This window comes from Astyanax mexicanus, chromosome 9 (genome assembly GCF_023375975.1).
Source record: "Astyanax mexicanus isolate ESR-SI-001 chromosome 9, AstMex3_surface, whole genome shotgun sequence".
Taxonomy (NCBI): domain Eukaryota; kingdom Metazoa; phylum Chordata; class Actinopteri; order Characiformes; family Acestrorhamphidae; genus Astyanax; species Astyanax mexicanus.
The window spans coordinates 29,291,264-29,304,119 of record NC_064416.1 but is presented as its reverse complement, the minus strand read 5'-3'; the positions used below and the strand labels follow the sequence as shown (position 1 = coordinate 29,304,119).

Below are 12,856 nucleotides of genomic sequence, written 5' to 3'. Positions count from 1 at the left end.
CTTGCTGAACTCCAACTGACCAAACTGCAACCAGCTAAATTACATTCTGCTTAAATCCCACCAACTAAACACCAAGTGACCAAACTCCCATCTTACTAAAACTGTCTTTTCCAAACTCCAACTGACTAAACTTAATCTTGCTAAACTCCAAACGACTACACTCTATTTTGCGTAACATTTATCCATTCAAACTCCAACTGACTAGACTCCAGTTTGCTAAATTCTAACTAATTTAACTCCAGTGTTCTAAACTCCATCCTGCAAAAATTCATCTAACTAGACTCCATCCTTCAAAACTCTTAACTAGCTTAATTTCAACTGAATACTCTTTTCTGCTAAACTCCACCTAACTAAACTCAGTCCTGCTAAATCATTCCGACCCCAGTTAATCACATACAGCTCAAAACTGATAATGGTTTCCTTGTGTAAATCATACCAAACTTGTGAAATGGTGTGGGGGGGTTGTTGGGCGGTGACGTGGGCGGGTCTGGGTCTGCCAGGCTGTTTGTGCAATAAGCAGCTTGATTCTGTTCTGTCAGGTTTTGAGATGGATGGATTTTTCTTTAAGACTCATAATGTTTGTGTTAATGGAAGAACTGTAGAAAGAAGACACATTAAATCTGTGGTGGTGCTGAGAGATGAGATTGGTGGGTACAGGGTTAGCATTATTTAGTGCCAGTTTTTATATAAATTCTCATCATCAGTAGACAGTAGATCGGTGGATCACTGTTTACACAGTTTTTTTGTTCATTTAAATAAACTGAACTCCCAGTTTTGGCCGAATGAACACACACGCACCCACACCCAGCAGATTGTCAAAAAAATCTATGAGCTATATCTATTGCAATATCGCATTATTACACACACATAGAAAAATAAAATGTAAGTGAATTACTGGCTCATTATTTGTATTAAAAATGCTCATAGATGTTTTTTGTTTTTATTTGGGTATACTTATTATCTATATAACTAACTAATGTGAACATCTCTTCTGCAATTCACTACTGCAGAGAATGGTTCAGTGTCTCTTACTAATTCTCTCCAGTTTAGCTTCCATTCCCTCATCTGCCTCCACCCTGTTCCACCCAGCACCCACCGCCCGGCACGGGCATGCCCACCAGCCTCACCTTAAAAAAGCAGCTGGGCTGGGCAGGGTGAGCCTTACAGTGTGTGTTAGAGAGAGAGAGAGATTGAGTGTAGAGGGAGCAAGAGAGAAGGGAGGTAGAGGGAGAGAGAGTGCAGTAGCGGGTGGAGGACGCAGAAGGCTGAGCTGGGCTGGTTTGGAGCAGAGCTGAGCTGAGGGCAGAAGGTTTATCCTTATATGTAGAAACTGCTTCTAGGGGTCAGGCTTTAGATCTCAACAGCTGGAGCAGAACTGAGCCAAACTGCAGCAGAAACCAAGAAATATCAAGCCTTTAATATTTTATTTGTTTGTGACCTCTCTCACTCCAGGTAAGAATATTATTATTATTACCATTATTATCTTTATCTTTATTATTATTATTATATATGATTCTATTTCTCTCTCTAAAGATCTTACTCCTTCTCTCACTCAGTCATTTTCTCCCTGTCTCACTCTTTCACTTTTCTCTTTCTTAAGTTTAAAGTTCTTTTCTGTGTATAAAGCTGCAGCAGTGTGGGTCGGGTCAGGACCACCACAGTGGTTCTAAAAGAGGCCAAAGAGGTGTTTCACCAGTCACAGAACTAGGACTGTAATAATGCTGCTGTAGTTCTGTGTGCATAAACAAAACCATGTAACTCCTTCCTCTCATTTCTGTCTCTCTCGCACACACACACACACACTATGGCTCTGTGCAGGATTGTGGGTGGAGTGCAGTAAAAAAGGTTGTAAGTGAAGCTACAGGGTTTTTTCCATCTCCTAATTCTCACCTGAGATCAGCAGGTTCTAAATGGTTTGATCTGAGTATAGTTAGTAAATTTAGTAAATATGAATTCTATCAGCATTTCACACTTTTTAAAGATAATGGCCAAACAGTAAAACTACACCTAATATACCTTATATAAAACTTCAAATCCAATCTGGTTTCTGGTTTGCAATCTGGTTGGAAATATATATAGAGAGTCATATCAAAGAACCTGCAGGAATCAGCTAATTCAATAATCATGCGTTGTGTAAAACAAACAAAAAAAAGCAAATGCTAAACTGTAAGCCCTTTGAAGATATTTATCATTTCAAGCATGGCTACAGTAATGATCATTTTAGGAATCAAATTAAGGAATAGGAATCAAAATAATAAATTCAGTCAGTCATGTGAATTCACTCCCACTTCTATTTCACCAGATTAAACATGGCATTTCAGGCATTAGAGGATAACATAATCAAGTCATGCATTCTTTACATGTTTGTTTTCACATTTTTACTGTGAAATCTTCTACTTATACTAGTATACCTGAGTATTATTACAGTAGCAGAGAAAATCTTCAGCTTCAACCAAAATAAGCAAACATGTTCTTTTTACAGACACAATTCATAACAATAATTTAATTTCAATTTGCAAAAAGTTGTTTATATAAAAAAATATGCGTCAGAAAGGGTGTTGATGTAGATTATGGAAACGTTTAATGTTGTATAAATAGTTTCACCCCAAATGCTTTGTAACAACGGACAGATCGGTTTAGCCTTTCTAAACAAAAATGATCAAAAGACTAAGAAAAACGCAACCTAACCTAACCATAACCCCATCAGCAGGTTTCACTGAAATTAGACTAATCATATATACACAAGAAATTAAACAATTGAAAGAAATGAGAAATATCTAACTTTTACCCACACACCATCAGTCCTGCATGCTGCCATTTTTTCCATTAAAAATCCTGAATTTTTACAGCCTTAGTCACAGTTAGTTTCCTGGACTGCACTGCTTTCTACAGTGGAATGAAGCAGTTTATGGGTAAGTCTGAGCTGAAAATATTTTGGAGAAGATCAGATATTCTGATCTTGTCTTAGTAAAGTTTTAAAGTCTTTGTAATGGTAAATACAGTAGTTAGTACAACGCTATGCTCATAAATCTGCAAAAAAAAAGTTTATGGAACTTTTAAACAGTGCTGTGTGCAAAAGCAGTGGAGTGATTACAGTGTGACTCCGCCCACTCTGAGTGTGTACAGTAGATCACTCTGGAGTGCTTTGGCCATTGTTTACCCATTCCACGTTCCACAGCAGAGCTCCACTCTCCACACGTCTCACTATTTTCAATTTACGGAAATGAGTTGCAGCAACATTTTCCAGACCAGCACAGACAGTGCTCTCCAAGTTAGCGCTGTGCTAATCGCTAACTTGCATCCAGGGAAATTATTCTGGGAGTGTCCGTTATCCACACATTTATTTATTTCCTGATATATACTCATTACATACAGTCAGGGAGTACACTCAGCTATCAGTTTTGGCAGAAATATTAAACCATGTGAGGATGTTTGAGGATGTTTATACTCTGTGTGATACTACAACAGAACTTTTTTCTGGGCCTCGTCGAGTGAAAGAACCGTTTGTATTGAGTGAAGCACATCGAGTTTTACTGATATAACATCATATTCATTATGAACATACTTGTATTCTGACTTCTCTTTATTTTCCACAGTTAAAAAAGAAAAGAAGATAACCAGTTCTAAAGGAAGAAATAAAAGATCACAATTTTATACTAGCACTGGGAGGCCGTTCTGCAGGAGGAAGTTTAGTAAATTCAGGAAAAAGAAGACAGGCCTGCAGCTCCATCTGCAGTAACATAAACACTAAGCCCGGCTTCAAAACAGAACCATAAATTAGCCTCAGTCCCACACCATGTCTCGCTGGGGCCGGAAAAATGTGAAGAAGGCCCCGGAGGTGATCCGTACGGTCACAGAGGGCCTGAAGTCGCTCTATCAAAAGAAGCTTTTACCAATCGAGGAATATTATGGTTTCCAAGACTTCCACTCGTCCACTTTGGAGGAGGCAGACTTCGATAACAAGCCGATGGTTCTGGTGGTCGGACAATACTCCACTGGAAAGACCACCTTCATCAAGTAAGAGCTGGAGCTGTTCATTATTCTGGAATAGAAAAGTTAACATTTCCGTACACATTCTGTTTTTTATAAAACACTGATCAGTTGTTTAATAGCCGTTTAATAGTTGTTTACAAGGATTCAGATCAGAAGTTTGGAGTTCTAAAGATGATGTTATATTACTGTGGTGATATTTTTTTTACTGTATCACCAAACCTAAAACCTCCCTTTGACACAGTTCAGTGCTGCAGGGTTTTTAGGAAAACTCTTATTTCTTGCCTTGTTTCTCAGATACCTGCTGGAGCAAGATGTGCCTGGAAGCCGTGTGGGACCCGAACCCACTACAGACTCCTTTACTGCCATCATGCATGGAGAAGTGGAGGGCCTAATCCCTGGAAATGCTCTGATTGTCGACCCCAACAAGCCTTTCCGCCAACTTCACCCATTCGGAAACACTTTCCTCAACAGGTACAGAATCCAGAACACTGAACACCAGGGATAAAATCGCCCGCAGCAGATCATTACCGTAATAAATAATCAGCTTTGTTTTAATGTTTAGTTGCTTGAATGTGCAGATGTTTGACTATTCAAATATTCGGATGTTTAAAAGATCACATGTTGAGATATTTAGATTTAGACATTCAGATATTTAATTGTTTGAATGTTAGGATGTTTAAATGTTTGCATATTTGGATGTTCAGATGTTTTGTTGTTCTAATCGTTAGGTGTTCAAATGTTTGGATGTTCAGATGTCCAGAGGAGCTAATGAGCTAAAATATCTGCAGTTTGTGTGTTTTTTGTATGCTAATCCAGGTGTATGCAATTATGTATAAGTATCTGCAAATGTTTTGAAGTGTTTTGAAGACTTGAATTAATTGTGTTTATGTGTATTTGCTAGACAACTAATTTGTGTTGCTTCCTCAGTTTGTTATAGTTAACTTTTTTTTTTTACAGTGTTCGTTGTAGCATTTACACTTACTCTGCTTTAAGCTGATTTTTTTTGCAGTGTTGCTGTCAGACAAAAACCTTGTATCTCCAAAACAGGAAAAAAAAATATTTTTCTTGTTCTCATTTTAATTAGAAATGTAAAATGATTTTAGCCCAAGTTATTTTAGAGCATTTCTATCGATCCATTTAATAAAAATGTGTCTGATGTGCTGTGTAGAACTGTCAGACTATGGAGAAATAATCGAACGATATGTTGATTATTTGGGCAGAGATACACATGTTAGATTGTGTTCTGTTTCGGACTTAATGAAAAACACTGGATCCCTGGGTTGGGCCAGAATTCCTTTATCTCAGCCGTTGGAATCACCACGTTGAAGAGTTAGAGGTAGTGTTTAAGAACGTTGTGGGATTTAAAGAAAAAGCACGGTTAGTATTGGTATATAGTCTGTACGAGGCAAGTCGGGGAGTGAAAACAGTGCGTCATTTTTTGCTGGATGGAATTTGGAGTGTCCGTGCCAAAGTTCCGCGGGGGGAGGAACGCTGCTTGTTTGTGGAAAAATGGAGAAGGCAGAGATACAAGGTGAGAGGTTGTGTAGAGCAGAGCCGAGCCTGGACTTCAAGATGGATCCAAGTGTCTCTGACCCGTAGAAAACAGATCCATTCAGAGACGTGACCTGCAGTCTAAAAGCTCTAATGGAAAAAGTTTGTGTTCTGTATTCTGAGGCCCGAACTTGGTCTGGAAGTCTGTTCTGAAGCAGCTAAACAAGCTTAAACATTTCCAAGCGTAAGTAATTACAGTCAGATCTTCAAATCAATGGAACCTCTGTTCTGGAGGTTGGTTCAGCAGCTGATGTTCCGTCATCATATTTTCTCCAAGGGTCTGATGGATCTGATGTTCTGAGGTTCACAGATAGTAATCTCCTGAATCAGGGTTTTTTCCTGTTCTCTGAGGGCAGGATTTTAAGTGTGTTTTGAGAATGTCGCTTCTGTGACTTCCTGCTCTGGGAATTGTTAGACTCGTTATACCCATTTACTGCAGGAAGGGGCCGTGTTGTTCTAAGCGTTGGATCATTAGAGGCCATATTGTTTGATTCTGGCAGCGTGAGCCATTTTCCCTCAGGAAGCTCCTGTGCTTTTGGAAGAACTGCTTCCACACAATGGAGCTGGGCGGGGTTCAGCACCGTCTGCGCATTAGATCACGCACTTATCGTACCACGGCTCTGGAAACTTTTGCCCAGATCAGATTCTTTCCAAAGTTCTCCAGAGTCTAACATTTCTGAAATGACTAATTATCAAGCAAGACCAGCAGTTTTTTCTATTTTCTGCCTAAATCATTCACTGTAATGTGGGGGTGTGGTTGTGTGGGCAGTGATTAACAGTAGAGAATGATAATGGAAGTCAGGGGTCAGGACTTTAGCAGCACAAATATAGTTTTTTATTTCTATCCAGAATGATCACTGTGCCCTTTTGCTGCAGAGCACCTTACAAGGACTTTACTAATACATTTTTGGGCACAATCTATCAGTTTCGCAGTAAAAATCATAAGGACTGCAGTTAACAGTTTTTTGATTTCTGTTACCAAAACTTTTACCCCACCAAAATGTCTAATTTTAACCCCATCTTGACAAATGTTGTCACAACTGGAGTGACGGGTCTTTCTCTGTTCTCCTGTTAGATTTCAGTGTGCACAGCTTCCCAACCAGGTTCTGGAGAGCATCAGTATCATCGACACGCCCGGCATCCTGTCCGGAGCCAAGCAGAGAGTCAGCCGAGGTGAGACCAGCACTAAAGGTGAGGAGATGGGCGGGGCTTGAGGGGACGATGAAGGCACTCATCCCACAATAATCCCACCCATTCTCTTCAATCACCTGCACCCTGCTAATCCTCTCCAGCACGAATGTTTTTGTTTATGTTATTTTTTTTAAGAAAGCACAATCACCTGGTAACATCCAAATGCCTGTCGATCAACAACTAAACCCATAATTAGTAGTAATTAATCCTTTATAACCTTTTAATTATGCAACCATAATTACAAATAAATGAAAACTATTATTATGATATCAGATGAATGATTTTTATTAAGTAAATTTGTCCGATGAACAGTAAATGGCTGACATTAAGGATCCCTGATGTAGTTTATTAATCAAACTGTTGTTTGTGTTCACAGGGTTTCTGCTCATGTAAAGTTTAGTTAATTTTAAATCTCTGCAGAAAGTTCTAATGGAGTTTTGTGAATTTAGGAGTATAAGCGTCTCGATGCTTCTCTCACTCTTTCTGTCATTTTCTAACATCACAGGTGTTTTTTTGCATGTTTCGCAGAGAGTTTAGTGTTTTTTGTGTTCCTAATCTATCAGCAGATTCTATAAAAACCCCAAACAGTTTCAGATCTGCATGTAAATTATCTAGAGACAGTTGAAGCTGGGTGAGACAGTCAGGGACTAGATCACCTGTAAATGTATATCTTTTTTATTTTAGAAATGTTGACCCAGGCTTTATTGTAGATCACTGGTCATATGGCTATAAGCTAAATTTTTCTGATGGTTTGGTCATGTGACCCATGACGGATGTTGAGGAATCTACTTCAGTTTTCGAGTTTAAAATTTTTTTTTTCATTTTCCTGCACAGAGTTACAGTACCAGTCAAAGGTTTAAACACACCTCTTCCCATTCAATGTGTTTTCTTCCTTTCAATGATTTTTACACTGTACATTTTATATTGAATACATTTAAAGCTATACAGGAACGCATGTGGAATAATTTTGTAAACAATATAGTTAAACATACCAGAATATGTTTACCAGAATATGTGTCACCTGGAATTTGTTTTCTCAGCATCTTGAAGTTCCTGGATGTGCTGAAGAATAGTTGGCTGTTTTTTCCAAATCACCCATCTCAGTTGGGCTTTGGTCAGGAGATTGTGGAAGCCAAACACTTTTTTGTTTACTACATGATTCCATGTGTTTTTAATATTAATCTACAATGTAGAAAATACAATAAAGAATATAAATAAACAGCTCTACCTTAGAGATATTCCAGATATTATTTCCAGGATTACTACATGGTTAGCTGCCATTCCTAAACACATTTTAGAGGGTTGAATCAATGAGTTGTGCAAAGTTTGCACATGATGCTATTTTCCTCTTTTTGTATGATAAACACTTTTATTTATCACTCAATCAGAAATTTTGCCTGAAATGTCAAGTATAAATATTAAATATTATCATTTTACAAAGAAGTTATTTTTTGTAGTTTGTGGCTAATGCGTTTTTTATATATATGTAATTGGGCATGGGGTGTTTAAACTTTAGCATAAAACTGTAGACATTAATTTTTGAAGTGATGAAGAAAGAATATGTTACTTGCCTGTAATTGCTTTGCTGGGTCCCCTTGGCCTTTTTTTCTGTTCTCTCCTCTTCTGATAGGCTATGACTTCCCGGCCGTCCTGCGTTGGTTCGCTGAGCGTGTGGACCGGATCATCCTCCTGTTTGATGCTCACAAGCTGGAGATTTCCGATGAGTTTTCAGAGGCCATAGGAGCTCTGAGGGGCAACGAGGACAAGCTGCGGGTGGTGTTGAACAAGGCCGACATGGTGGGGACCCAACAGCTGATGAGGGTATATGGGGCACTCATGTGGTCTCTGGGGAAGGTTTTTGGCACCCCTGAGGTTCTGAGGGTGTATATTGGATCGTTCTGGTCTGAGCCTCTTATGGTTCCAGATAACAGGAAGTTGTTTGAGCTGGAAGAGGAAGATCTGTTTGCTGACATTCAGAACCTGCCGCGTAATGCCGCTCTACGCAAACTGAACGACCTGGTGAAGAGAGCTCGGCTCGTCAGGGTGAGCAGCTTACCAACAACATTGGACCTCATTTATCAAGCATCTCAGAGTAAAAATACTGATTTTAGATCACCACTAAATTCAGTTAAATTGAACTGATGCTGCTTTTTTAGAAGTTTGATAAATATATGCCATTATCCATATTAAATTCTCTTTGTTGAATATAAATGAGATTATTTCCCTCCAGAGCCAAACTTCAGCCCAGTGGACTCGCCAAACCATTTACAGTCTGCTTTCTTCACAGGTCCACGCTCACATCATCAGTTATCTGAAGCAAGAGATGCCATCCGTCTTCAGGAAGGACAATAAAAAGAAGAACCTTATCTACCAGCTGCCTGTCATCTTCTCCAAGATCCAGCTGCAGCACCACATTTCCCCTGGAGATTTCCCTGACTGCGCCAAGATGCAGGTCAGTACAGGCTTAAACATTTAGTGCTGCTCTCTCAGAAAAACTGAGCTCCGGGCCACAATTTAACTCCTCCTGCAGCTTGACTCGTTTACTCGCTTCACTCTCCAAACATTTAACTCCAGCCGAGTTTTACATGCACTGTTTTTATGAGCTGTGAACAATATAAAAAGGACATAATATCTTTAATAAATAAATATTATGTTCAGAATCAAATTACTTTAAACATAGAATACAAACCTCTGAACTTCTGTTTTAATTTCAGGAACAGCTCGTGGGTCATGACTTCTCCAAGTTCAAATCCCTGAAGCCGAACATGATGGCTATGCTGGATGAGCTGCTGTCAACCGACATCGCCAAGCTAATGCCTCTCCTCAGGCAGGAGGAGCTGGAGGCGGGGGTCCAACCCGGAGTCCAAGGAGGAGCGTTCCTGGGCACCCGTGCTGGGCCCTTCGTGGAGGGTGACCCTTTCGGCGAGAAATGCGAGGAAGACGGCGAGAATGCCGAGGCTGAAGAGGATTGGGTCGTGACAAAGGACAAGCCAAAGTATGACGAGATTTTCTACAACTTAGCCCCCAACGAGGGCAAGCTGAGCGGCACCAAAGCCAAAGACTGGATGGTCAGCACACGGCTTCCCAACTCTGTGTTGGGCCGCATCTGGAAGCTGTCCGACGTGGACCGGGATGGCATGCTGGATGATGAGGAGTTCGCCCTCGCCAGTCACCTGATTGAGGTGAAGCTGGAGGGGCACGGCCTGCCACCCGAGCTACCTGCTCGCCTGGTGCCCCCCTCCAAGCGCAGACAAAAAGGATCTGATGCCTAGACAATATCAGTTGCACATCCATGAGGGTTACTAAATGATCATAATGAGACTTCTCATAATATACTGAGATGAAAAGTTACCAAACAAACACTGAGAATCTTCACCTTTTATTAAACTGTCTCCTGTTTCGGCTCGAACATCACCCAAATCTTTAATCAGCCGAAATCCCAGAGTGCATGCCCTGTGCCTGTGCTATGCCCATGCTATGCCATTCTTTGGCATATTCACTGCATTTAAAGAAACTGTGCTCTGTTGGGCACTCTGGCACCGTGCTGGTCCGAAATTTTTATCAGAGAAGATTTTTATTTAGTGAAACAGTGAAAAATAATTCAGCTCACAGGAGAGTGGCAGGCCTTGCAGTCTGATTGCAGGCATGCACCGCACTGCCGCTCCCAGTTTATCTTCTGCTGTAAAATGTAAATGAGATCAACGGCTAATTCGAATAACAAATTAGAGTTTAAAAATGAGGAGCTTTTTCACGCTTACAGAAATAACCCAGCCTGCTGCAGATATCTTACAGAGGAATTATAAGAAATAGTAAAAAGAAAAAACTATTCAAATGTGAAATGTAGTCATGTGATGGAAAGTTTGTTTCTAAACAAGTTTGTAACTTTTATGTCTTTTTGTCTTTCCTCACATGAACTCCTGCCATTTCAAGTGAAAGAAATCTGTCTTTCTGTACTCTGTCATTTCTCTTTTTGTTCCTTTATTTGTATTGTTTTTATATTGAATTGAGTTCATTACATTAAAGAAATGAATGTTCCACGTATGTAAATTTAGATTCAATGTTGAAGAATGTAATGACGAGGATCTCACTGACTACTACACTGCTTTACCACAGCTTTTATATTAACCATCATTAAAACACCAAATAAAATATTTTCAGCACACGTGTTTATCAATTGCAGAGCCTCTTTTATTGCACGACTCCAGTGCAAATATGTGCAAATTCACACACACATGGTCCATGTAGGGAAGTACTGCCAATAGAATAGGACTCTGGAGCAGAGTCAAGATCATTTTAATGCACCTCTTTACATGTTCAATAGAACCATTACCTATTTTAAACTCAGAGGAGCAGTCTCCCAGGCAGGGATTAAGTCGACTCAGATTGTTTTCCTAATAATGGATAATCTCTGTTTAAAACCATAGTCATTAATCCAATATAGACAGGATTACAAATAATTTAAAAAGAATAGTAAGACATTGAAATAGTAGCCTATTCTTATTTCTGTAAAATTCACCAAGACAGTTTATAATATTACTCAGTACTGTGTATGGCCCCCACGTGCCTGTACGCTATTCCGGCAGCATAGGGATATGCTCCTGATGAGACAGCAGAGGGTGTCCTCGGGGATCTCCTCCCAGACCTGGATGAGGGCATCAGTGAACTCCTCAACAGTTTGTGGCGTCTGTCTGGACTGGCTGTAGAAACTTTTAACTGGGATCCCGCCCATTTTGTTTTCAGTCAAGTGTAGTGCTGTCACGTGAGATGAGACATACAGTGTCTCCAAATGAGGCCAAAAGGTCAACATTTAAAAAAAAATAAGTATCATAGAGCAGAGAAGCAGAAATGTAATGTCCCCATATGAGGACACAGGGTCTCAAGATATTAACTGTGTCCCGATTTATGACTTACATAAAAAATATCTATGTACAGTATATAACTTTAAATCAGGCTGTTTATGAACAGTTATTTGCTATAAAAGGAAACCTGGCATATGGGTGGGCACATACAGCCCCCCAACACACACTTAACACTGTCTCTTTTGCACACACACAAACTTGCCCTGCAGCTGGTTTCTTAGTGACAGACCCAGTAAACAGTGAGTCACAGTCAGCCATGCCAAAACCCCATACCACCATTTTCCAGTGTAACCACAGTTCACTCCCCCACTAACACAAGCTCTCTTTCCCTCTCTTCTCTCTCTTTCCCTGGGTGCCCCTTGCTCTTTCCTTCTTTCCCTTACTGCTCTCTCTCTCTCTCTCTCTCTCTGTTGAACGATGATTCTTCTTAAAAGTTACTCTTACAGCTTTCATAATAACTGTAATTTTTTTCTCCAACTGCCCCAGATCTTCTTCTTTGTCTCCATATGTGTTCAGTGTGTATGTGTGTTCAGTGTGTGTTCAGTGTGTGCATGTGTCCTGTCTTTTTTCATGGAAAGAAACACAAATGAGAAACAGGCCCATTCCTCCAGTCTCAGGACTGAGTCAGATGTGAGGAATGTGGTAGGAGGGGCTCAGCAGTTATTAATATCTCTTTTCCTAAAGTCCGCTAACTTTCCTGAGGCCTGAGCACTCCTCACACACACTCCTCAAAACTCTCCTCACACACACTCCTCAGCAATATATGTGAAAGGAGTTAACATCTCCCTATTTGGATTTTTTCCCAAGACTCTTTAATCTGCAAGCCTGGACTCCTTGTGGGTGTGGAGTGTGTGCGTGTATTACAGTGACAAAGGAGCCTGAAAAACATTAAGAAGACCGCATTTTACTTTATTAAATATTTACAACTAGCTTTACTAAGCATAACTTTACACAATACTGAAGGAGACATGTATAAAACAGTAATTCAGTAGTTCACTGCTTTAAGCCAGCAGTTCCCCCTGTTCCCTCACCCTTTGGAGTGTACTGGGTAATGGGTCGCTGTGGCTGATGCTGAAACCCACTCCTCTAAATAACTGAAATCTGAATATTTCTCAATCAGAATTTCACACTAATGCAGAGTTCCCTCTGGGACAGGATTTTGCAGTGAACTGAATGCAATGGAATCCTGCCCAGCCTGCATTTTTGTCCTAAATTCTTAAAGGGGAATGAATGTTACAGTAGGTGACTGAATATGAGCTAAT

At 40.1% G+C, this 12,856-nt stretch overlaps 1 protein-coding gene across 2 annotated transcripts; it reads left to right on the top strand.

Moving 5' to 3' along the window:
- The first annotated feature begins 1,218 nt into the window (after window positions 1-1,218).
- On the top strand, window positions 1,219-10,905 carry ehd2b (EH-domain containing 2b). 2 transcript variants are annotated; one of them, XM_007235660.4, is made up of 7 exons: window positions 1,219-1,452; window positions 3,597-4,017; window positions 4,288-4,464; window positions 6,620-6,735; window positions 8,366-8,778; window positions 9,023-9,187; window positions 9,450-10,905. In XM_007235660.4, the coding sequence occupies exons 2-7, from the start codon at window positions 3,797-3,799 to the stop codon at window positions 10,005-10,007; spliced, it is 1,650 nt and encodes a 549-aa protein (XP_007235722.1). In that variant the 5' UTR covers window positions 1,219-1,452; window positions 3,597-3,796; the 3' UTR covers window positions 10,008-10,905. The 2 variants fall into 2 exon arrangements, with proteins under 2 accessions (XP_007235722.1, XP_007235723.1); XM_007235661.4 differs by having other exon boundaries at window positions 1,220-1,452; window positions 6,620-6,717.
- Window positions 10,906-12,856: the final 1,951 nt, after the last annotated feature.

Coding starts and splice junctions, on each gene's coding strand:
- ehd2b (XM_007235660.4), top strand. CDS start 3,797: ATGTCTCGCTGGGGCCGGAAAAATGTGAAGAAGGCCCCGGAGGTGATC. Junction 4,018..4,287: donor GGAAAGACCACCTTCATCAA/GTAAGAGCTGGA, acceptor CTTGTTTCTCAG/ATACCTGCTGGAGCAAGATG. Junction 6,736..8,365: donor AGGTGAGACCAGCACTAAAG/GTGAGGAGATGG, acceptor CTCTTCTGATAG/GCTATGACTTCCCGGCCGTC.